The sequence below is a fragment of the Macrotis lagotis genome, chromosome 4, assembly GCF_037893015.1.
Source record: "Macrotis lagotis isolate mMagLag1 chromosome 4, bilby.v1.9.chrom.fasta, whole genome shotgun sequence".
Taxonomy (NCBI): Eukaryota; Metazoa; Chordata; class Mammalia; order Peramelemorphia; family Peramelidae; genus Macrotis; species Macrotis lagotis.
Window position 1 is genome coordinate 192,911,364 of NC_133661.1, and position 25,599 is coordinate 192,936,962.

Genomic DNA, 25,599 nt, shown 5'->3' on the forward strand with positions numbered 1-25,599 from the left:
GATCAAAAAAATGTTTAACTTTGTTTTAAATTCTGTTAAAAAGATATAAATGGAACAGACTACTACATTCCTTCTTAAGTTTCCCATTCCTGCTTGTTAGAACATTATGTTAAACCTCTTTGATCTTCCTGTATTTTTCCTTTCTTTGGTTTCATTTCATTCTCCAGATTCTCTTCTGACCTAAGTGCCATTTTCAGTTTCCTTTGTTGAATCAACATCCATGTCCCTCTCCTAACCAAGAATATTCTCCAAGTCTGCCCTGTGCCTCCCTCCAGTTTCTCTCTACTCACAGTTACCACCCTAATTCAGACTGTCTCACCTTTTCCTGAAGTATTATAATAGTAATTAAACACCTAGCTTAAGTTTCCCCCCCTTTCCAATGCATCCTCCAAAATAATCTTTCTATAACACAGAGCTGACCGTATCACTTTCTTAAGAAGCCTCAGTGCCTTTGAGGAAAAAATACAAAATTCTCAGCTTAGTATTTAAAGTTTCACCATCTAGATACAAACTGCCTATTTCCTAACACTCTTTTTCATGTAGTCTATGTCCCATATAATCCCACCTGCTGACCTCTAAATTTGCTTTAAATTCTGCCTTAATGTTTTTTTGACTAAAATGCATTCAATCCTTATCTCTGCCTCTTAAAATCTCTACCATCTATTTTTCAACCCTCACCAAAGTTCAGGTGACACTCCTATGATTTTAAGTTCCCTGAAGGGCTTTTCAATTTCTGTCTTTGGAGGCAAAGGTTACTGAACTGAAGAATACATGGTGGGATATAAGGTGTAAAATTGGAAAAAGCCAAGAAACTGGTATGATGAAATGATGCTTCTCTTCCTACTAAAAGCTAGTGACCATGCAGGAGACACGTGGGGGATGATGGGCCTAAATTACTGTGCATCTGTACTTTCTCTCCCAGATATGTATTATATCTATCCACACAGGAAAAAAAATGGATAAAGAATGTCTATTGTCAATATTTCATAAATGAATATCTTATAGTTTGTCTAATGATATGTCAATAGAGCTGTAAATAGCTATTTTGGACAACCATTTAGAATTATGCAAAAAGGGAGATTCAAGGGAAGAGCCAAGATGGCAGCACAGAACTAGGCAGCTCCTAGTTTTTCCCTAACCAACTCTAAATGAAGCCTTAACACAGACCATAAAAGCTACAGAATCCATAAAAAAACAGGAAAACAGGTTCTCAACAAGATATCATGGAGGAACTTCACTATTCATGGAGAGAGAAAAAGGGAGTATAGTCCAGCATAGGCAGGAGAGTAGAAAAACTGAGCAGGAGGCTCTTAGCTACAATGCAGCTCAGGTCCAGGCTCAACAAGTTAACAGTGCAGTAAACTTGGAAGATAAAATTCAATAATAATAATAATAATAATAATAATAATAATAACACCACCTCAGAAGAAAAAAGTAATGGCAAAATGTCTATGTGTGAAATTTCAAAGAGGTTTCTGAACTGGCCTCAGATTCAAAAAGAGCTCTCTCAAAAAAACTGGGGCAGCTAGGTGGCACAGTGGATAGAGCACTGGCCCTGGAGAGAGGTGTACCGGAGTTCAAAATCCGGCCTCAGACACTTAATAATTACCTAGCTGCGTGGCCTTGGGCAAGCCATTAACCCCATTGCCTTACAAAAAAAAAAAAAAAAACCTAAAAAAAATAAAGAGTTCAAAATTTTTTTTAAATTGTTCTCTCCAAAAAGAGGAAAAAGAAAAATGGGTCATGCAGGGGAATTATGAAAACTTGACATTAAAAGTGACCAACTGGGAAAGGAATATAACTCATCAAAAAAATAAAATTAACCAACTGAAAATGGAAACACAAACGCTAACTGGAGAAAATAAAACCCTAAAAATTAAAATTGGACAAATGGAAACTAATGATTCCATGAATCACCAAGATTCAATCAAACAAAACCAAAAGACTGAAAAAGTAGAAGAAAATATAAAGTACCACTTAGGAAAAACAACTTACCTGGAAAAGAGATTCAGGAAAGAAAATTTACGAATTATTGATCTACCTGAAAGCCAGGAGTTTGGTCATTATCACGCAATAAAATTATAATGTAAAACTAACCTAATATTTTAATATAATAAGATAAATCATTCTTAAAAGAATTCACCAATGACCCTGAGATCTCAAAGTAAAAACTCCGAGGAATATTGTAGGCAAACTTCAGACTTCTCAGTTAAAGAAGAAAATACTGCAAGCTGTCAAAAAGAAGCAATTGAAATATCAGGGAGCCACAGTCAGAATCACACAGGACTTATCAGAGTCAACATTAAAGAATCAGAGGGTCTGAAATATAGGGCAAAGGAGTTTGGATTGCAACAAAGAATCAACTACCCTGTAAAAATTCAGTATATTAATATTTCAGGTGAAAAGATAGGACTTTCAAACTTACTTCAAACTTAAAAAGACCAGAACTGAGCAGAAAATTTGATCTTCAAATACATGACAAGGGATGCATAAAAAGGTAATTGAAAGAAAAAAAAATTTAAGTCAGTAAGACTAAGAAAAAAATATTTATCAATAAGACTCTTGAGAATTGTATTTCTCTTAGGTCAGTTGAAAGGAACATAATTAGACAGAGGGTGTGGGTATAAAGTGATTATGATGAGAAGATATTTATGGCTCTAGAGAATTGTACTTCTATTAGGGACAACTGAAAGGAATATACTTTGACAGAGAGTACAGGTACAAGAAAGGTCCTAAAACGCTTAAGACTTGAAAAAGGAATATATAAGGAAAAGGTAAAGGCATTAGAGGATAATCAGCATCACATAAAGAATCATAATGGCTTTATTATAGTAAAGTGAAAAAAGGGAGAGTATAAACACTGGGTTAAGTTTACTCTCAACAGATTTAGCTAAAAGAGCCAAATGAGCTTTGAAATTTATCCTATCATACAGAAAAGTAGGAGGGAACAGGGGAAAGGCTAGTGTGAGGCAGATAGCAGTCAAAAGTCAAACACTGATAAGGAGGGATAAGGGAAAAGTACAAATGGGGGAAGACAGGGTGGAGGGAAAGAAAAAGTTTTTGCACAAATAAAACCAATGCAATTAAGAGAAGGAATGCAATAATCTAGGAAACAATTTTCAAAGCTTGTTTTTCTGTAAGAAATATAGAGTAGAAAGACTACAGAAAAATCTGGAAAGACTTGCATGACACTGAATGAGGTGAGTAGAAACAGGAAAACATTGTACACATTAACAACATTTTGAGATGATCAGCTATAATGACTACAGCTCCACTTAGTAGTTTATTGATCAAGGACCATCTGAGAAACAAGTCATCTAGATCCAGTGAAAAAATATGGAGTCTAAATGTAAAGCAAAGCATACTATGCTCACTTTACAAAATTTATGTATGTTGGGGCAACTAGGTGACACAGTGTATAAAGATTCAGCCCTGAAGACAGGAGCTGAGTTCAAATTCAACCTCAGATATTTAAGAACTGCCTTGCTGTGTGACCTTTGGCAAGTCACTTAGCCCCACTGCCTCGCAAAAAAAAAATTTAGCTGTTCTTTTTCTCTCACATGATCTTTTTTTACCCCTTCAGTTCTAATTCATCCTCTCTAATGTCTAATGTGAAAACATGTTAAAAAAGATTGTACATATGCAGCCTATATCGTATTGTTCATTGCCACAGAGGGAGGAAGAGAGAGTGGTAAGAAAAATGTGTAATTCAAAAGCCTGCAAAAGGATGAATGTTGAAAACTATCTTTGCATGTAATTGGGGGAAAAAATAAAAGTAGGGAAAAAAAGAACTATATAAGTGACTAAAATGACCACATGCTTTGACCAAGATATTACAGTACTTCCTTATCAAGGAAGTCAGTGATAAGAAGAAAGTTCTCATATATAGAAAAATATTTACAGTAGCACTTTTTGTGGCAGCAAAGAATTGAAAAAAAGTAGATACCCTTCTGCTTGGGAATGGCTAAACAATTGTGATGAATTAATGTAATGGAGTAATTCTTTGTTATTAAAAAAATGATGTGATAGAGAAACCTGGAAAAATTTACATAACAGATTCAGAATGAGGAAGAGTCAAGAAAACAATATATAGACAATGATAAAAATAGTGATGGAAAGAATAACCACTGCAAAAAATAAAAAGTGAATGTTGCGAAATGGAAAAGTAGATAAGCATGGCTCTAAAGAACAGATAGAAGACCTCCCTATCCCATTCCTTTGAAGAGATAGTAAGGTATATGGGTATGGAGCAATGCAAAATTTTTTTGAATTTTTTTTTTAATATATGGATTAATTTTGTTACATTTCTTTATTCTTCATTTACTTTTCTTTAAAATGTCTTTTGTTTTATAGGATGGCTCTGTGGGAAGAGATATTGAGAAAAATTCCATTGAGGTAACAATTAAGATATCAATAAAATTCATTTTGAAATTTCTTTGTTCAAGGCCTCAAGCTACAAAGAACCTTGCTTATTCAATGAGACAAAAATCAAACGTTAAGTACTAGAAAGATTCCGTGGCTTTAAACTATACAAATGTGATCCCCAGCCAAAAAGAAAAGTATATATAAAAAACATAAAATTCGATCCCAAATACAAAAACCTAGATTAAGCCTATGAATGGTGTCAGTAGACAGTGGCAATTTAATACATCAAATAGTGAATTTTATGTATCATAAACCTCTATGTATCAAAAACTTTCAAGTAAAAAATTATCAGCCCACGCCAAAAATGAAATAATTTTTCAAAGTGGATAATAAGAATAAGAGTTTATCATGTTAAACTAGACCCTGTATCTTTCTGGAAATATGGTACAGTAGAAAAAAACATACTGAATGTCAAAGACATTTAAATTCTAGTTCCAACTCTGCTACTAAGCAGTAGTAGATATGATTTTGGACAATTGATTCAAATCTCTAGCTTTCAGTTTCTGCATCTATAAAATAAGGAAGTTGAACCATGATCTCTAGAGATACCTTACAACTATAAAGATTTATAATTTTACTTACATAAAGTAATACTGAAAAGTACCTTTGCATATAATTGGAAAATAAAACAAATGACTTAACAGTGATGGTGGGTGTTAAATATCATAACATTTTCTAGAAGTCTAATTCTACTTAAAATAGACAAATCCGATCAATTATTGTCTTGCTAACAATTTCTTCTCTAAGAAGATGCAGTACACTAGTAGGGAACTGGAGATTAGGAGTTAATTCTCACCAATAGAGATGTAGTGTAATGAATAGAGAAGAGAACTAGTTTTGGACACTAGGTTCAAGTCCCAACTCTGACATATACTGGCTAAGTGACCCTGGGCAAGTCATTTAATTTCTAGATCAGTAATATCAAACAAATAGAAGCAGGAGGTTACTAATCTGTACTAAGGATTCCTGGGTTGCATATTGAATTAGTTTTAAATTTTGTTATCTATGTTTAGTTATATTTTAATTTATTTTGTTAAATATTTCCCAACTACATTTTCATCTAATTCTGACTACATGGAGCCTCATGTCTGTGGTCTCTGCTCTCAGTCACTCTTTAAGGTACAAAGGTATACATGGGTATTAATAATTTCCTCACCTAAGAATTTCCTATTCAAATGAAATCATTATAGGCCTTAACCTTAACAATGAAAAACTGCTAAGCAGTAGTAAAGTGACCCCCCCAAAACTGAGAAAGTTGATTGTAACCACATCACCTTAGAGGGTAAAGGGTAGGGGCTGAAGCTGTGATTTCAGTAACTGGATCTATGACTTTAATATATAGGGAACTCTCAAGTAAGCAAACTCCCCATACCAACTTATAGTCTTAGAGAATTGCCCAGAACACTGAGAGGTTAGCGACTTGTCCAGGGTCACCCAGTCACTATGCAGTAGACCATATGTCCAATCACAATCCAATCACAATCATAATCAGTTTCCTCAATTCCCCTATGCCAAGTGGCCTCTCCAGCCTATTCAAGAGAAAGGAAAAGAATACTAGTCAGAGTCATTTATCCTAAAATTGAGTAAAGCTGGTTTTTTAAGTCAACTGCTGATTTTAAATCAGCTTTTTAAAAAAATTAACTGTTGATTTTAATTACAACAAAAAGACAGTCTTTACTTTTTGTAAATTTTATACAAAAGATAGACTATGTCTTAAGTTAATAGAGCAAGTGCTCAAGAACAAAATTCTGATTTTGTAATTTGTGTACTGAGAAGGAAAATTTGTTTTTTAGGGGATACAGAAGAGTAGAGATAGAAACATCTAAATATGAGTGGTATTATAAATTATTTCATGATTCATTATCTTAAACGAACAAAAAAAGATAGATGGACAGACAGAAAAAAGAGAGAAAACTTTATAAGAATACTATAAAGGAAGAGTAAACCTCAGATTGTGAAAGCTGCTCAAGATAAGCATAAACATAAAGAAAATTTATGTTTGGAGTAAGACTAAGGAAGAAATAGCTATCTGCTTAAAGAAAGATAATATAGAGGATAGAGCACCAATCCTAGATTCAGGAGGATCTGAGTTCAAAACAGGCCATAGATACTTAATAATTCCCTAGCTATGTGACCTTGGGCAATTCATTTAACCCTGCAGCCTTGCACAAACCAAAAAGAAAGAAAAAATTATGTTAATTAGATGACTAAAACAAAGCAGAACTACACAAATATTACTATGTCCCAAGATTCTCTAAAAGGAGAATGATATTCACAATAGAAACAAAGGGAAAATTATAGACCAAGACTGGTAATAAGGGTAATGATAAAGAGATAACACCATGCCACTTTAAATCATACTAAACTAATTTAATTTCCTTTTAAACTGAAGTTTACTAGACGAATAATTAGGCAGCTAGACGCCATAGTCAACATAATGCCAGGTCTGGGGTCAAAAAGACTCCAAGTTCAAATCCAGTCTGATAGATATCAGCTGGTATGATCCTGGGCAAATCACTTAATCTATTTGCCTCAATTTCCTCAATTATATAATGGGGGAAATAACAGTTTCTACCTACCACAGTTGTAAGAATCAAATGGTATAATAGTTATGGCACAGTGCCTGGTACATAGTAAATGCTATATAAAGTTATTTCCTTCCCTAGTAGATGAAGGAAATGTCATAAATTGTATATTGATCTCAGCATTTGCATTTTGATCAAAGATTTGACTAAAAAACTAATTATATTATTGTGAATTAGATACAAAACTACAGGATAAACGTGTGTGTGTAGAATAGTAAATAAAACTGTTGTACCTAGGCTAAAAATTAAAAAGCATAAAAGATATAAAAATTCTATCTTCTATGATCCAATGATTCAATTCCCTATACCAAGCAACTATAAATAGTGACAAAAATAGATTAAAATAGGTTTAAAAAAAATCACAGGAAGTAATGCTATTCTCTGTGCATATCAGTCATCAAGAATATTATGTCTAGCTCTGGGCAACGCATTTTAAGTAGGATATCAAAAACAGACTATCTCAAAAGAGATCACAAAATCATATTAATAGGAAAACAGCTGTAAACACTAGAAATGATTTTCCTAGAAAAGAAATGTTTAAGGAAGTTATGATTGCCCTCCAAATTGGTACCTTCAAATATGCAAAGGGCTATCATGCAAAAGAAGATCTAGACCATTTTTGATGTCTGTTACTAAAGGGTAAAAATCATGAAGGGGGAGTTTTTTTTTTAATTCAGGTGCCATACTTAGCATCAAAAAGGACCACTATCTTAAAAACAAGGCTCAACTAAGCATTCTCTAAGAGCAGAAGCCTGGGATCTTCTGATGCCTAGGTTGGAAACTACAGAACTTGAAACAAGTGTAAAGTTGCTTATGGCAGTAAGATATTTATTGACCCAGACAACAGGTTCAAACCACTCCTGGCTCCCACTATTCATAATAAGAAAATATAAAAGCATCATCATAAGATCCTGAAGATTTTATTTCTTCCTAGAGTAACAGTTGGAAAAGACCTCAGGAAGACATCTATTCTAATCAAATCAAATCTATATCTGGACAAGAAATCTCTTTAACATCCCTAAAAGGTGGTAAACTAGACATTAAAGGTCTCTGAGGGACTAGGGATGGCAGGAATTCACTATTTTCTGAAATAATCCATTCTATTTTTGGATAGCTCTGTTAGGAAAATTCAATTCAGTTTAACAAAGATTAAGTGACTAGCACAGGGCAGCTAATGAATAGAGCTCTGGGATTGGGATGAGAAAGATCCATCTTTGTGAGTTCAAACATAGGTTCAGACATTTACTTACTCATTCACTTAACCCTCTGTGCCTCAGTTCCTCATCTATAAAATGAGCTGGAGAAACAAATGGCAATCTATTCCACTATCTTGGCCAAGGAACCCCAAAATGGAGTCACAGAACAGTCTTGACACAACTGAAATGACTGAGCAACAAGTGACTATTCTGAGAAAGATACTAGACAAATAATGATGTAGTTCTCTTGAGAAACTCATATTCTATTGTGGGAAAACAATATATACACACAAATAAAGTGGATTGACAGTGGAGTGGGATCAGGACAAGATATGTGGATATACAATATACAATATACCGTAGTTGTGCTTCCAAAGAAGTTAGGGATTCTAAAAAAGAGCCGAGGAGGAAATGCACTCCATACATGAAAACAGCTTACTTAAAGGAACAGAGTTAGAAGACATAAAATTGTATATGTACTAGGAATAGTTAGGCCACTTTGATTGGAACAGGGAAAGTATGAAATAAAAGAAAAAAAAACTTGAAAGATAGGTTTACACCAGATTGTGAAGTGCTTTAAATACCAGGCTAAAAGATATGAGAAAAGTATGTTGTCACTGCCACCTTCTCTTGGCTGAGATTGTTTTGGCTATGGATGCTCCAGAGAGCATGAGAAAAGAAGTTATCAGTACTGGAGATACTATCTTCTGAGGAGAACCAGGTTTCCATTGCTGCACAATTTTAAAGAAAGAGTTAAAAGATACAAAAATTTTAAAAAATAACTTGGGGTCATTAGAAGGTTCAAAAGAATACCTGAGCAAAGAAGGATTATGAGAGAGTAAGGCTGACAGTACAGGAAGAGATAGGAAGAGAAGATTTTTGCCTCCTTTTGACTGAATCACAGAACAATGGGAGTAGCAGTTGAGAATGACCTACAACTAAAAGACTGAGCACCAAGTCAGTGCAGTTCCTCACTGCTTCTGTTTCCCAGAGGCATAGTTCTAAAGTAACAGTAGCAGAGAAAGATAAGCTGGTTGCTAGGCAGAACTCATGCTTTAAACTCTTCCTGAATTCTCATTCCAAAATCCTCAGTCATCCAGTATGTTTGTGCCATCTGTACTTCGATAAGTAAATTTGTATTTATTTCACCACCACACATTATTATGACTTACTATGTTTTAGACAAAGTCACAGATTCAGTATAGGGATATAAAAAATAACATAGTTCTTGTCCTCAAGATTTACAATTTTACACAAAGTATTATTGCCATAAAATTACCAAACTGTCAATTAGACTAGCTTAATCATATGTCGACATAAGAACATCACACTGACCCTCTGCCAGGCATTACTGTAACACTATGGTGCCTTGATGACATGGGAAAGACCTACATCTAAAAGGTTATGGTCTCCCACTGTATCCAGACCAAGACCAGAAGTCCTGTTTCCTATATTATAAGGTCACTGGGTTAAGACAGTGCTAGAAGAGGCAGTGAGAAGGATGTCTTTGCACAATATTCCCCTCACTTTAATCAGCATAATGTGCTTGTCATGTCATCATTCATTCACTTGATGACATGGTTTTCTTCAATTATGAAAAACAACAATGACAATTTTAAACAGAGTGAACATTCAATTATTTGTTGAATGACTGAAACACACAATTCACTGTTTGATAAATGAGGCTTCACTTAATAGTAGAAATTCTATTTCCTACCTGAGGCAGGTGTTGAAACACTACTGAAGAGACTACTTGGTAACAACTCAAAGTTTAAACTGGCTTTGATGGACTTCCTTTTTTTACTTGAAAAGCCATGTGAAGAATCTATTGGTAGTTTTCGTTTTGTCTTAGGTGTAAGAATCACTGGTGTCACTGATGACAGAGCTGTAATTTAAAAAATTATGCCTTTTTTTCTTCAAAAATGTATTTTAACAGACACATTAAACTTTAATAGATCATCTAAAAAACCCTGTTATTTTAAAATATATATCCACCTTTTGAGTAGGTAATAAGATTAAGGGTCAAATAAACATCACAAAGTAAGGCTATGCAATAATTTAAGTTGAAAATATATTACAAATACTTGCAAGAATCTTAATACTGGTAAGTAGTAACCTGAAAGTCAACCAATGAGTATAATAAGGCAACTGTGTTGTATTTTATACAAACAACCATATAAGAAAACTGTACTCAGAAAGTTGAAACAAAAAATTATTTTAACCTGAACATATAACAAAATATGAAAATTTTTTCTGAAGTTATATATACTTTTTATTTCCCAAACTTTTATAGTAAACAACTTCGCATACAATTACACAGGAATGATAATATTAACTGGTTCAATATCCTGGTAAAATTTATAATAAGAAAGTTCATACATCTCATTTGCAAAAATGTTTGATCCAGAGTGTAATAAGCAACTCACGAATATGCTACATGTTTAGCAATTCCTAGTCATGAAGAGAAGGAAACTGTTTCAACAGATTAAAATATGGACAAGCTGCCTAATTTTCTAATCTCAGAATTGCTAATACAATATGACCAACATCACTAGCAGTTGAGACTCATATATATTAATCACTATATGAGGGAATTCTCTATTTGAGAGGCCATTAATGTGGAATCCATAGTCTCATAAAAAATTCTTGGATAGATTTCAGGGATTCAGGGATTTGGATAGGAAAAAAATTACATTTTTATTTCAATATCACTGATTTCCTTTGTAATTCCCTATATTTCTTCTTATATATTTATAAAAATATGTCAAGAAGTATATATACGTAGTGGATAGAGCACCGGCCCTGGCGTCAGGAGTACCTGGGTTCAAATCCGGTCTCAGACACTTAATAATTGCCTAGCAAATGCAAAAACCTAAAAAAAAAAAAAAAAAAAAAAATAGAATACACACACGCACACACACACACACACACACACAGATCTGTGCAGTTATAAATATTTCACAAGACTACTGACAGGGTCCATGAAACAAAAAGAAATTTAAAAACTCCTCCATTATTCAGCAATCATACTGAATATTCTACCTTATTTGGAATTAATTTTTTTTTATTTGCAAGGCAGATGGGGTTAAGTGGCTTGCCCAAGGCCACACAGCTAGGTAATTATTAAGTGTCTGAGACCAGATTTGAACCCAGGTACTCCTGACTCGGAGGCCGGTTTTCTATCCACTGCACCACCTAGCCGCCCTTCTATTTGGCATTAATGTTGATAATTTTCCTGTTAAAAAAATCTAATTTTGACTAAACCCAAATAAATTTTATCATAAAACATTGCAAAAGCTTTCATCTAGTATTATTACATATAATACCTACCATTTTTCTCCTGCTGAGGTGTAGTAGAGGGTGTTCTGTTAGATTTAAACTTATTCAGTGCTCCACTAACAAAATCTGAAATACAGAAGCAATCATGTCATGTTCTAGTAATACATTTAAAATCTATGCCTTAATAAAAAAAAAAATAAAACAAATTGTATCAACATATACATTTTAATTAGGTCAATGTAAGAAAAGATATCACATATGGAATTTGATACCCAATAATAATGAAATGCAAAGAAATTTTGCATCTTTTAAAAAACCAAATCTCTTAATTAAGCAATTAGCATCTCTCTCAAGAAAGGATATTTGAATTCAAATAGTCAGCACAGTATTTATGAATGTTTCCTAAGCAAAAAAAAAAAAAATCAGAAGGTACTCTTACCTTAAGGGAAAATGCTAATTGAAAAGGAAAAGATTTTCATGAGTAAATGAAATTCATGACTAAGTTGTGAATTTTCTAAATATGGCTTTGGAGTTTTAAAGAGAAACAATGTATTATGAAGCCAGATGTTGACTTAATCATTCACATTTATGTAACATTTTCCAAGTGTTTTCCTCCCCATTTGAGTTCAGGCTCAATAGTTTTCTTCTATGGCTTTAAAGAGCATAGTTTCAATCTGGACTTTAGGGATATATATATCTATTGGCCAGCAAGAATCTATTGTGTATAATGTCCTCCTTCAATATACCCATATATACAATTGATGATGACTATTTTAAAAGTGTATACAAATCTCAGATAAAATTTGAATATAAGTAGGAGGCATTATAAAACAATGTACATTCACTTCTGCATTCAAGTCTAGAGTCAAACAAGACAATCAACATAATCACTGAAGGAACAAGATTTGGGTCATACTGCTTTCTCATTGATTTAAGGTATTATAAAAAATATGAACATAATTACATTGATAAGTAGAGTGGAGATTTCTACTAAATGACCCAAACTTCACTACAGATATGCAGTTCTTGCAGGCTTGAAATTAACTAATTAGCATGCAAAGGGCAATAAAATTGTACCTACACTTTTTAACCAACAATACTACTAGATCTATACCCTGAAAAGATCATGAAAAAGGGTAAAAACATCACTTGTACAAAAACATTCATAGCAACTCTGCAGGGTAAAGAATTGGCAATTTGAGGGGATGCCCATCAATTGGAAATAGCTGAACAAATTATGGTATATATGTATGTGCTAAACACTATTGTTCTATAAGAAATCATGAAAAGCCTGCAAAGACTTGCATGAATTGATGCTGAGTGAAATGAGCAGAAGCAGAATAACACGCGGTGATAATCAACGAAGATGGATTTGTTCATTTCAGCAGTACAATAATCAAAGACAATTTTAAAAGACTTATGATGGAAAATACCATCCACAGCTAGAGAAGGAATTGTGGCATTTAAATGAAGATCAAAAGTTTATTATCTTCAATTTTTTAAATGTTATATCACATGTACTATATCATTTTTTTAAATATTCTTTCTTCCCATTAGTTTTGATTCTTCTCTCATAACATGATAAACATAGTAAAGCTTTTATCAGATTGCTTTCTATTGGGGCTGGGAAGGGAAGGGAAGGGAGAAAAATGTAAAACTCAAAATCTTGCAAAAAAAAAGAATGGTTAAAAACTACAGCTGCATGTAGTTGGAAACACAAAAAACAATTTTTTTAAAAAAAATTAGGTAGTAATAGGAAGAAGGGATACCAATCTCTTGCAATCAATATTTCTGAGTTAATTAAGAAGGTAACTAAAAATACTGAACTGAAACAAAATATAAAAAAGGAGGCCTCTGGTAAAACAATATATATCAGGAAGGTGACACTGTTAATATAAGTGAACCATGTGAAGGGAAAAGTTAGTCCTAACAGTTGATACAAATTACACTGTCCTTCAAAGGAATTTCACTCCAATATCACATGAATGAAGAGATTTGGCATGAAATTTAGAATTTATCAGATTTAAGCTTTTTTCCTTGAATCCTTAGAGGGGAAACTGAGGACAGATCCATGAAACTGACTCTTAAAGCTAGAGTTACAAACATTCAAGAACTGTTGGGATAGAAACTAAAAGGAAAGTGACTTTGTACTGACATAATGACTGGGTGCAAATATGTACTATTTGATATATAGAGCACTATCTTTTGACATACAGATGGAGGCATAAAAACCTAAAAGGAAATAGAGCACTCTTCCTTTTCTCTCCCAGTAACTCAAGCAGGATGTTATCTGTTACTGCACTTCCTCAGTCCCAGGGGTAACTTTGAAAAAAAAAGAAAAATATGGATATAGAGAGATAACAAAAAAATAGGCAATAGGATTATAGGCCATTGCAGTTAAGTTGATAATAGGAAAAAATAAAGTTTCATAGAATCCTACAATTTTGTAGATGAAAGGAATATTAAGAGTCCATTTAAAAGCATTTTTATTAGTCCTGGAGACAAATGTAAAGCTCCTCTTGCTGCACCGAAGGAAGAAGGTACAAGGAAACCACATGGAAAGAGGTAATTGTTATTTTTCTTTCTATTTGTTTATATTTGTATTTGTTCTTTTTGTGTATCCGTCAACAAACATTTATTAAGCACTATTATTTATTAAGTGTCAGGTACTGGGCATATAAATTATATAGGTTTTAGGCTTAATCTCAAACTGGCATTTTAATGTATATAGTCCTATCTTTAAAAATAAAAAATTGTTTTGGATTTATGTTTGTATTAAGCTATAATTTCTCTACAAGATTTAAGTTTTATTTTGGTCTTGCCTGATCTGTGTGATTTATTAAGGTTTAATCTATGAAAATGTAATCTACCAAATGCAAAAGAATTAAAGAGTTTTTGTCATCATCCTCCTAAATCCTAAAAACTGCTTCTGAAGACACTTAGAATAGATGCTCTCTAGGGTCCTTTGTAACTTTAAATTATATGAGTCATAAAATATATTTGACTTTAAAGTGTTGCAGTTTTATTAACTCTTTCTTTATAATATAACTTTTATCTATTCCTCCCTTTTTTAATACTACCAACTTAGACCAAATCTTTCCTATTTCACATCTAGATTACTGCAAGTCTTTCTGGCCTAAAAATAACCCTGCGTACTGTTAGAAAATCTCCCAAAAATATTATTTCCATTCTATTAATACTCTGGTCAAACTTAAAGATCAAATCTTAAATTTGATATCTGTAACACAATAAAATCTAATCTGTTGGTATCCAAAGGCTCATTTCCTAATTTCATCACTTATTGCTCCTCCACTTAAATCTTTAAAGTTAGTCTACTCATTGTCTCCCACAAATATCATGAACTTCCACATCTGGATTTTGTCATCCAAGCCAAATATTACACTTATTTGAGTAAGCAAATAAAATTCCTATGAGCCTTTCCTAACAAGTTATTTCTCTTCAAGCCTGGGGCACTTTTTAACTGTACTAGTCATTTAACATAATCTTACACTTCTTCATATTGCTATTTTTAACTTTTTAATAACTGAAGCTTTGTCTGATTCTGTCTTTGTAATTACCTATGTGGCATCTTGGACAAGTCACTTAACCTCTATGGAGCAGTATTCCCAGCAGTAAAATAAGGAGTCTGGAATAGATCCTCCTATCTCAAAAATTCTATAATTCTAGGAGTTTATGTCTTATCTCTCCAATTAGATTGTGTATCAAGAAGCAATAATGTAATATGCTTCTTTACATCTCTCACAGTCCTTAACATACAGAAGACACTAAATTTTTGTTGAATAGTCAGTTAATCTTGAAGAATAATAATACTCACCACCTACACTCTGTCTTCTCTTTCTCTTATGTTCAATAGGAGATTCATATTCACCTTCTTCACAGCCATCTAATGATGGAGTAGAATAGGGGCCATCAAGACCCAACATGACTGGTATCTTTTCTATGATAAACTCTGGCACACGCCCTAAAGGACAACATGGACAATATTGATTTTACTGTGTTGTTGTTTAAAAAAATAAAGATAATCTACGCTAAACTTCTAATAGAACAGGATCGTAAATCATAGATACTACTGAAAGAAGCTTCAAAAGTCATTTGGTCCACCCAAATTTTAAAGTGATAAAATTGAGATTCAGAGGGATTAAATGACTGGCCCCAAGGTTATGTAAGGAGCAAGCAAAAGAATTAGGAGTTCTCCTGAAGCCTAAATCCTTTAATTCAGTCTAGTGCTCTTTCCACTATAACATGCTGCCTCAAAAATTTTAATGGTCATCTGGGAGAAACTGCACTGAAGACAATTCACCACTTCTTACCAATATCAGCTGCATGATCAATAAGGGTCTTTACCACTGCAACTTGCAATCGAAGTTTTTTTTCTGTGTTGGCTGACATTTTTTCATTTCCATCATTTGATTGTAAAAGGTTTGGAGCAAATATTACTGCAAGATTACTGCTATCCATTTTATTCTCACCAGCTCTTTAAAAGGGGGGAAAAAAGTAGGTACTATTAAATGTAGTCAAAATTTAAATTAAGATATAATTTCAATAACCTTATTTGTAGAGACTCTTACTCTACTGGCTATGTATAAAGCAAATACTAAAGCTCATCAGGAATTTAAGAATTAGGAAATTAGGAAATTATCTCATCACACTCAATTTGGATCAATATACAACATGGAAATGATAAAAAAGAATTAGAAAATTAAAAATTTTCTAAACAGACAAAATAATTTATAAAGTGTATCCATGCATGTAAAACTAGTATTTTATTCACAGCCACATTTCTCAAAATCCTCACTCAATACTTACTTTTCATTTAACACATAAAAATAAGAATCTGGACTACTGTATTTGGTTTCAAAGTTCAAGACTGATTAGTAGTAATAAAACAGAAGGAGTCAGAGGAACCTAGCTACAGGTAAACACAATAACAGCAGTGAGAAGTGATAGGTAATAGCAAAGGGAAAAAAAGAAAAAGGATTAAAAACAATCAGAAACAAGAACTCAAAATGATACCACATGATGGACCTTCTAAGATAACTGCCTTGTATCAAAGGAGATGACCATATTACGGCATAGTTGTACTGACATTCAAGATGATGAAAAAATGAAATTGTATGCAATTTATTCCATTTGAGAAGATAAGGAAGTATGTAAATAAATTTTAGGAAACATTTCTATCTCAAATAGTTGAAATAAAAAAACTACTGGTGCTTTAAATCATAAATAGCTAGGTATTTAGAACAACTAACTTCTTAAAGTTTCCCCCATAGTTAAAATTTTTCTGTGCTTGATCTTTACTTACCTAAGAGAAACATTCCTGAGAAAGTTAAAGAAGTATCGTAATATATAAATTATACTGTCAGTCATAAGACAAGAAAGCAACACTGTAGCAGTAATCTTCTCCTCTGTTTCTAACTGTTGAGCTTTGATAAGAGCTTCATGGAAATCAACAGGAAGGATGGGTTCTGGCAACTCCCTAAAAAATTGCTTAAGAAGTCCTGCAATATCACACGGAGGTGCAGAAGACAGACAGTTTTCACCACGATCCAATTTGCTCTGAAATAAATTTCAAGTCTTTAGTACATTTTTGATTTAAGATCTTGTTTTGATTAAAAAAACTCAGTTTATATCTCAGGATAAGGATTTTTTCTTAGTAAATAAACTTTATTTCTTTTATTTATTTGCTTCTGGTCAATTTTAAAAAACATATCAAAAAGCCTGACCAACAATCAAAAATATTTAATTTCTTTACAGTGTTCATATAAGCTACAAGAACTTTCCTCAGAGGGCTTTCTGTCACAACTATATCTTTGAGAATTATTCACACCAAAGAGAAGTGTGAAAGAATGAATATAAGGCTGAGCTTGGGAATTAGAAGACCTGGGTTCAAACCCTTCTCCTAAAAATAACTATCTGTACATGAAGTACCTCACACAACTTCATAGCAATTATTTAATAAGTCATATGGGTTATGATGTGGGAGAGAATTCACCTGCTTGAAAATCATAAACCCTTCATGTCAAATCTGAGAACTTTAACAACAAAAACAAAATTTGACAACTATGAAAAGAAAAAAAATTAGTCAAGTAATATGCTTACCTTCAATGCTTTCAGACGAATAACTGATCCAGATTTCCTAAAAAGCCCTTCAATATGAACATGCTCTTCCAAAGAAGTACAAGCATCAACAAGGAAACTGAAAAATGCAGGTCTTATCAATGCATTTGATCTTACAAAAGTCATGGTAAATGAATATGCTTATCAAGGTGCATCAACTAGTTGTGAAGACACCACTCTGACACTTGACCTATAATTTATACATTGTTCTTTAAGGGTACCAAAACTGTTGTTAGCATCTCTAAAAACCTATTGTGCCCCTATAAACTATATTATATAACTACACACACACACACACACACACACACACCAGCAAATCTTTCCTCTGATTATCACCTCATGAAATACAGCAAACTCTTTAATTCAATTCAACATTTCTTAACATCCCATGTGCAAGGTGTCCTAGACACCACAGATATATAGATAAAAACTTCCTTCCCCTCAACATGTACAACATTTACATACATAGATAAGTATATAGAGTAGAGTTGAGAGACATAATAACTAGAGTAAGAGGAAAAATAGATCAGGAAAGACTGTGTGTAATATGAAAAACCAGGGACTACAAGAGGTAAAAGTAAAGAGAAAAATTTATTATACATCTGTGAGACAGTTTATGCAAAGGAACAAAGGCAGGAGACTGAGTGTAATAAAGAAGAATAATAGCAAATAGATTAGAAAGGTAGGTGAAAGTTAGATCACGAAAAGTTTTAAATGCAAAGTTTGGGATTTTATATTTATCCCAGACCATAGAAGCTCCTGAAACTTAAAGTAGTATTGATTAGACAACCTCTTTTAGAAACATCAAATTGGCAGCATCTTAGATGATGGATTTAAAACAAAGAGACTTGAAAAAACAAGACCTGGTAACTAACTGGACTGAAAAGGTGTGGGAGTAGGGAATCAAAGAAAAGATATTGACAGATGACTGACATTCTGAACCTGGAAAATGGGGGGGGGGTTGTTCATTCAATCAAACAGGAAAGTTTGAAAATGGATAAATTTGGGTAAACACAAGTTCCATTAAAAAAAAGTTTATTTATTCATAGGTTCTATTATTATCTCATTTAATTTACTTTTTTATTTACTTTTCTGTGGGACCTTTATTTCTTTGCCAATATTATTTGTTCAATCTTCAGAAGACAGAAATTATATTTTTTTATATATAGAACAGACAGAAGGATATTCAAAAATTGTCTGTAAATAATACATGTTGTATCAATATTACAAGGGCAGCTCTGTGGCCCAATGGATAGTGTGTTTGGGCCTAGAGTCAGAAAGACATCTCTTCCTGAGTTCAAATCTGGTCTCAAGACACTCACTAGTGACTCTGGACAAGACACTTAAGCCTGTTTGCCTCAGTTTTTTCATCTGTAAAATGAATTGGAGATGGAAATAGCAAAACCACTCTAGTATCTTTGCCAAGAAAATCCCAAATAGGGTCACAAAGAGTCAGTTTGACTGAAAACAACTAAAAAACAATTCAAGGCTACCTCTACAGATTCAACAGCTCTCTGAAGTAAAGAAGTCATAAGATTTGAACAGATTTATTAACATGAGATTTGTTATCATTTTTTCAATACATGTATACTTAGAAATTCTTTTAATAGAATATTAAATATTTTCATAATGAATTTTAATAACATTTTGTGATCATTATTTACAAAAGCTTAAGTACCTCAATTTAAACATAATTAATCTTATACTACATTTCTTTCCAAATATACGCATTCATCTAATAAACATTTACTGAATGTCTATTTGTCAGGTAGGGTATCATAACAACAATATATTATCATTAATGTATAGATTTCAAAGTGGAATTATGAAGTTCATAAACAACTACAACATAAAGATCCCAATTTGAAATATCAACTCATTTTTGAACCTTGAAATTCACATTCACATTATACTCTATGCTTACTTTCATACTCTGCTTACCTTGGAATGTTTCCATATTCTGGTATAAATGACTGGGGAAGCACAGAAAAAGGCACTCCAAATATTTTTCCCTAAAATGTAAAGTCATCTGCTATAAGTGTCAAGATAAAAATTTACAGGTATAAGCAAAGAATGTTTGTTACTTAAAAAGGAAGATAAGAGGCAGCAAATGGATAGAGCCCCAGCCCTGAACTCAGGAGAATTCAGGTTCAAATGCATCTTCAAATACTTAATCACCTAGTTGTATAACCTTAAGCAAGTCACTTTAACCCCTTTGTCTAGCCAAAAACAAAAAAAGGAAGATAAATTTACGATTTCAGGGAAGGAATTAAAAAACAGACTCAAACTAGGATTATGAGATTTAATCAGTCATATAAACTAAAAGGCATAATAATTGACTTTGGTGACAGGGAGTCTTGAGAACAAGACTACTAGAATCAAATACTAAACTACATACCTTACATAAATAATGTCTAACAATTATGCTAATGAAGAAGTAACAGAGCATTTAGATCACTACTAACATACTTTAAAGTATCGTTATTAAACTTTTTTTTTTTAAAAAGGCCTTAAGTAAGTTTAAGGCTTCCCTACTGGTACCTTTTAAAACGTATGTTTTTCTTAAATCACCTTCCACAGCTTTGTAAATACAAACTGCAAGCAAATTCAAATCATGTGATTTGCAAGTTATACACACACACACACACACACACACACACACACACACACACACACACGCTGGGTTAATTCTGCGGATGATGAATGTTATAATTATATAAGTTACAAATTTTCTAACAAATGTTCCAAGAAATATTGAAAGCAAACCTTAAAAATTCTGATCAAAGAACTTCTATCTTCTTTCCTATTATTTTTATTAATTTTTTTAAACTATTTGCAATACACCATTTTCTTAAGAGTATGCCAGAGGAACAACTTGTACTCAGTAGTCCTGAACTTCAAGTCAAACTTAATTTATTAATTATGTAGTCTTTGACAAGTCACTTCGTCTCTTTAAAGATTATATAATCCCACATAAGTATTAATAATTATTAAAATAACATATTTTTATAACATGCAGGTTTTTAAAACTATAAAACTGCATGTTATAAAAATGAGTTATTGTTAATAATCTGAAATCAGATTCTGAGATCCTGGTAAATAATAATATATGCATAAGTATTAAAAGAATTAAAGACTAAAAATTTTCTCTAAGTCGACATTAAACATTTAAGGAAATGATTCATTTAGAAAACATCCCATTACTATAAACTGATAGGATTAGAGAAAAGCATTTACAGTGTTTTAAAAAAAAAATCAATCCATAATCATTTGTTAAGCTGTTACTATATAATATGGTATATAGTCAAGCACTGCAGATAAAAAATTCAAATAACACTTTCAAATGGCTTATGTTCTGGAATGTAATTAAGCACAAAATAGTTAAATAGGCATGTTTTAGGGGAGGAAAGAAAATCAGAAAAGGTTGAAAGTGATATTTCATTCAGCTGAGTCATGAAAGAAGAAATTCTATGAGGCAGAGGTGAAAATGGAGTGAATTGCAGGCATGTGGAGATGGCAACTGCAAAGGAAGACTCAAGACATATCTAGTACATGAGGGACACAGATAGCTAGTGTGTATGGATGAAGGTATAGTGAGTAACATATAATGAGGATGGAAAGATAGGGCTTTAAAAGCTTAGTAGAGTTTATATTTTATCCTAAAGGTAATAGGGAATCACAGGTGTTTATTGAGAAGGAACATTAACAAGGTCACATTTAAGCTACAAGAATATCACTTTGGCAGCAATTTCTAAGAGTGGAATAGGAAATGGTTTGAGGCAGAAAGAACAATTAGTAGACAGTTCAGTAATTTAAATGTGAGGGTTTGAACTAAGGAGGTAGCTGTGTGAATAGAAAAAAGGGTCAGGCAGAAACAAGAAATCTGGCAATTGTTTAGACATATTGGGAGTTAGGAGTTAAAGGTATAGTGAGAGTGAAATAGGAAGTTTCAGAACCTGGGAGACTAGAATTGTGATGGCTTTGAGTAGAAAGAGGAAAGTCTGAAGAGAAGTATGAGATGTTTCGGGCCTGTTGAGTTTGATATATCTCCGGGACAGCTAGTCTTTAATGTCCAGAAACTGAATTAATTCTTAGATATCAAGTCTGAAATATCAAATAGGTAAATAGCAATGTGGGACAGAAGTTCAAAGGAGAAACTGGGGCTGGACATGTAGTATGTAAGTCATCAACATAGGTCATGGGTTAGGTATAGGACCTGTGATTTCACTAATATAGAGAACTCCCAAATGAAGATACTTATTCTGCCAATGCAGACTGGCACCTTCTCTGCAACCTATAGTGCTTAAATGCCTAGAGCACTGAATAATTAAGTGACTTGTCAGAGAATCACACAGGAAGTCTAAGTCAGAGGCAAGCCACGAATCCAGGTATTCCTGGCTTCAAGGCCAGCTTTTTAACAATGGCTTTCAAGTCATATGTAAGAAGATAATTAAAATCCTGGTAGCTGATGAGGTCACTAAGAGAGAAATTTGTTCATGTAACAAACATCTACTAAACATTTACTATGTTTACTATGTACTAGGCTCTAAAGAAAGATACAATAACAAAAATGAAACAAGGAAACAAGGAAAATACTTTTCATGAAAGAGAGGAGAGTAGAGGGAAAGAAAGAAATATGCATAAATAAATACATAATATATAAATAACTGAGAGGGAGCACTGGGAAATGGGGTATGGAGAAATTGGAAAAGGGTAGGTTAGACTTCAGCTGAACTTTGAAACAAACTAAAGATTTTAAGAAGCAAAGATTGGAAAAATAGAATTCTAGACAGATGGGATAGCTTCTGCAAAGATATGGAAGCAAATAGACTTAATTTAGCCACATAGTGCAAAAAAAAGCAGAGTAATGTGTAATAAACCTGGAAAGACTGCCAGATGTCAGTTTTTGAAGAACTTCAAATCCCAACAAGGCAGCTATAGTATTTAATTATAAACTATATCTTTTTGAAGAAAAGAACCACACAGTGATACCTATGCTTTAATAATCACTTGGTACCTAGGTGGGAGATGGATTGCAGAGGGCAGAAACCTGACCTACATAGAGCAATTAGGAAACTACTATAATAATCCAGGAGAGAAGTTACTTGAATTAGGGTTATGGAGTGAAGGATTAGAAAGATGTTTTGTAGATGGAATCAAGAAATGATTAGATACAGGAGTTGAGAGAATGAAGAGTTAAAGTTGATTTCAAGTTCACAAATCAAATTAATTAGAATAGTCAGGATCTCAAAAGAAAAAGAGAAACTTCAGAAAGGTACAGGTTTTTAGGGAAAATCAAATGAGTACTATTTTGGAAATGTTGAACTAAAGATGCCTGTGAGACATCCACCTGTTAATGACTAAAATGCAGCTGGTGCTTCAAGGCTGGATATTGAGGAGAAACACTAGAGTTAAAGATATAGATAGGGGAGTACAAAGCAATGATAGCTGAATACTGCAAGAATCCCAATTACCTGCTTAGTGCTTTTTACACTACATAGATTTAATCCAATGCCTTCAGCAGAAGTCTAAGCATTTGTATAAATTGAAACTCATAAATTTTTGTATTAGAAACTATTATTTTGAACTAGTATAAAATGTTACTATAAACATATAAGACATTCATCCTTAATGATGTGCATTCTCATATTTGAGTAATGACTTTTTGTCTGATACAATGTGCCCACTAGTCAATTTCTACTCTAGTAACAAGATCTTAAGTATTGTTCCATACTGAAAACATGGTATAGATACTTGATAAGATTCTTTTAAATTGTGAAATATCTTGATTTTTAGAGTGGGGGGGAAAAAAATCAAGGGCTATGTTCTGCAAAGGCCTCTAACTTTCAATCGTTTTAGTCCCTTTTATTCATTTTTAGAATGTAATAATGCTATCTCAAAAAATATATGGTTCATATCAAGTACCCTAAATCTTTTCCATTTCCTGTAATTTTTGAAAATACTATCTAAATGATATATACAATCTTGGGTAGAAAGTGAATGAAACAGCTGAAGAGACTATCATATCGGTAAATAATTCTAAGTAGAAACAAAAAACTCAAAATAACTACCCAGTTAAAAAAATGTTTTATGACATATAAAGTTGACAATACCAAATATTAAGTTTTGGTATAATCAGGAGATTTCAATTAATCATTATACACTGTGTAACTTTAACAAATATACACAAAGGGGGGTGGGGTAGCTAGGTGGTGGAAGGGGCCCTGGACTCAGGAGTACCTGAGTTCAAATCCAGCCTAAGACACTTAATGAGTACCTAGCCAAGTGGCCTTGGGTAAGCCACTTAACCCCCATTGCCTTGCAAAAACTTAAACAAGTAAAGTAAATAAATGAATAAACGATGATAAGAAATAAATAAAACATATACAAAAGGACCACTTACAAGCTAAATTAAATAATCTTACAAATATACACATATCCATTTCTAGTATTTGAGCAAAACTCTTCCTGCACATTTACCAGTTTATATAAAAACCATTCAGAAAGCAACCATCTTTTTAAATGAACAAACCTTACTGACAGCCTATAAGTCTCAGAAATAAACACAAACACTCATTATGAGTCTTGGATTCTCACCTGAAATACAGATAGTATAGTATATACGTCAAAAAGTGGCTGTAAGGATGGAGCAACTTTAAGGTACTCTAATAAGTTAGTTATAATCGATAATAAATCTTGAGATCTTCACCAAATGGTGCATATATTAGATCCTTGTGTAAGATTGATAAGTAATCTAGGTTCTGAGAGAAATATATATATATATATATATATATATACCTTATATATACCATATATATACATATATATATATATATATATATATATATATATATATACACACACACACATATCTACCTTGATGATTCTGGGCAAGCCACTTAATCTCTGGGCCTGTTTCCTGTGTAAACAGTGAATTAGACTCCAAAGTTCTTTTCTACTTCTAAACAGGGAGTGGGCCAGGAGGGCTAGGTCAAGGAAGACCAGGGTTTAAAATCCAGCCTCCAACACAGAGACAAGTCCCTTAAGGTCGAAACCAGCCTCAGTTTCTCCATCTCTAAAATGGGAATAATATAGCTTAGCGGGCTATATAATTGCACTTGCCACGGCGCCTGGCACAGTTTTCTATATGGATGTTGGTCACCATTCCGTCCTTTTTTCTGAACCAAACTAAGGCGTCGCTTTGACCCATGTGCCCCCCCCCCCCCCGTCCTCTTCCCCGGACTTACCCCAGGAGCCACAGCCGCGGATTCCCGCCGGCCGGGAGCCAGCTGTCCTCGGCCGCCCTTGACCTTTATGCCATAGGCCGCTCGGAGATGCTGCGCCAAGGCCAGCCTCAGCAGCCCGCGGTCCCTCATGCCGCCGCGCCCGCCCTTCCTCCTCGTCCTCGTCCGCCTCCACGCCTCGACCTTCCCCCGCCACCAGCCCTTCCACTTGCTACAAGCCCTCAGCGTCCCCGCCCTGCGCCCGGCTCCCTTTGCACTTGCACCCGCCACTCCCGCGCCCCCTTCCCCCGAGCCCCGCCGCGGCCTCCCCACTCCGAGGCCCGGCCGCGCTCCTTCCCCGTCCCTTCCACAACGCGTCCCGCCTCGACCCCTCCGGCCGCTCCCGCCCGCGGCTGTGCGGCCTTCCTCCACGCCGCCCCCTCCTGCCCCCCGAGTCTCAGCGGCGGCGCGGCGCCCCCGGCCCCGGCCCGCGGCCCAGCCGCAGGCTCCCGCGCCGCCTCCAGTCCCGGGCCCCGCCCGGGCTGGCCGCTCTCCGCCGTCGCCTCGTCGCGCGCACGGAAGCTACCTCCCGCCCGGCCGCCCTCCTTCAGCCTGGCTGCGCCCCGGGCCAGCGCATGGCGGGCCGCCCGGAAGCCCGCCGCCCCGCGCCGCCCGAGCGGGAGATCGCCGCCCGGACACCCTCGGAGGCTCAAACGGCAGCGCCAGCCTTCGCTGCGGCCTCTGATTGGTCAG

General features: G+C 34.3%; 1 protein-coding gene and 1 long non-coding RNA gene across 2 annotated transcripts in view; one reads left to right on the forward strand and one right to left on the reverse strand.

Moving 5' to 3' along the window:
• LOC141521995 (uncharacterized) overlaps window positions 1-4,396 on the forward strand; it is a 46,183-nt gene extending 41,787 nt beyond the window's left edge. Inside the window, exon 3 of the long non-coding RNA XR_012478101.1 lies at window positions 4,354-4,396. This is a non-coding gene — a long non-coding RNA (uncharacterized LOC141521995). The remainder of the gene's footprint in view (window positions 1-4,353) is intronic.
• The window catches only part of ARHGAP11A (Rho GTPase activating protein 11A), a 32,585-nt gene extending 7,530 nt beyond the window's left edge, over window positions 1-25,055 (reverse strand). Inside the window, exons 1-8 of the mRNA XM_074235041.1 lie at window positions 24,871-25,055; window positions 19,565-19,635; window positions 17,606-17,702; window positions 16,809-17,062; window positions 15,817-15,980; window positions 15,321-15,467; window positions 11,537-11,611; window positions 9,924-10,091 (exon numbers count right to left, since the gene is read on the reverse strand). Of these exons, the coding sequence (XP_074091142.1) occupies window positions 9,924-10,091; window positions 11,537-11,611; window positions 15,321-15,467; window positions 15,817-15,980; window positions 16,809-17,062; window positions 17,606-17,702; window positions 19,565-19,635; window positions 24,871-24,999 (1,105 nt within the window). The 5' untranslated portion in view covers window positions 25,000-25,055. The remainder of the gene's footprint in view (window positions 1-9,923; window positions 10,092-11,536; window positions 11,612-15,320; window positions 15,468-15,816; window positions 15,981-16,808; window positions 17,063-17,605; window positions 17,703-19,564; window positions 19,636-24,870) is intronic.
• Window positions 25,056-25,599: the final 544 nt, after the last annotated feature.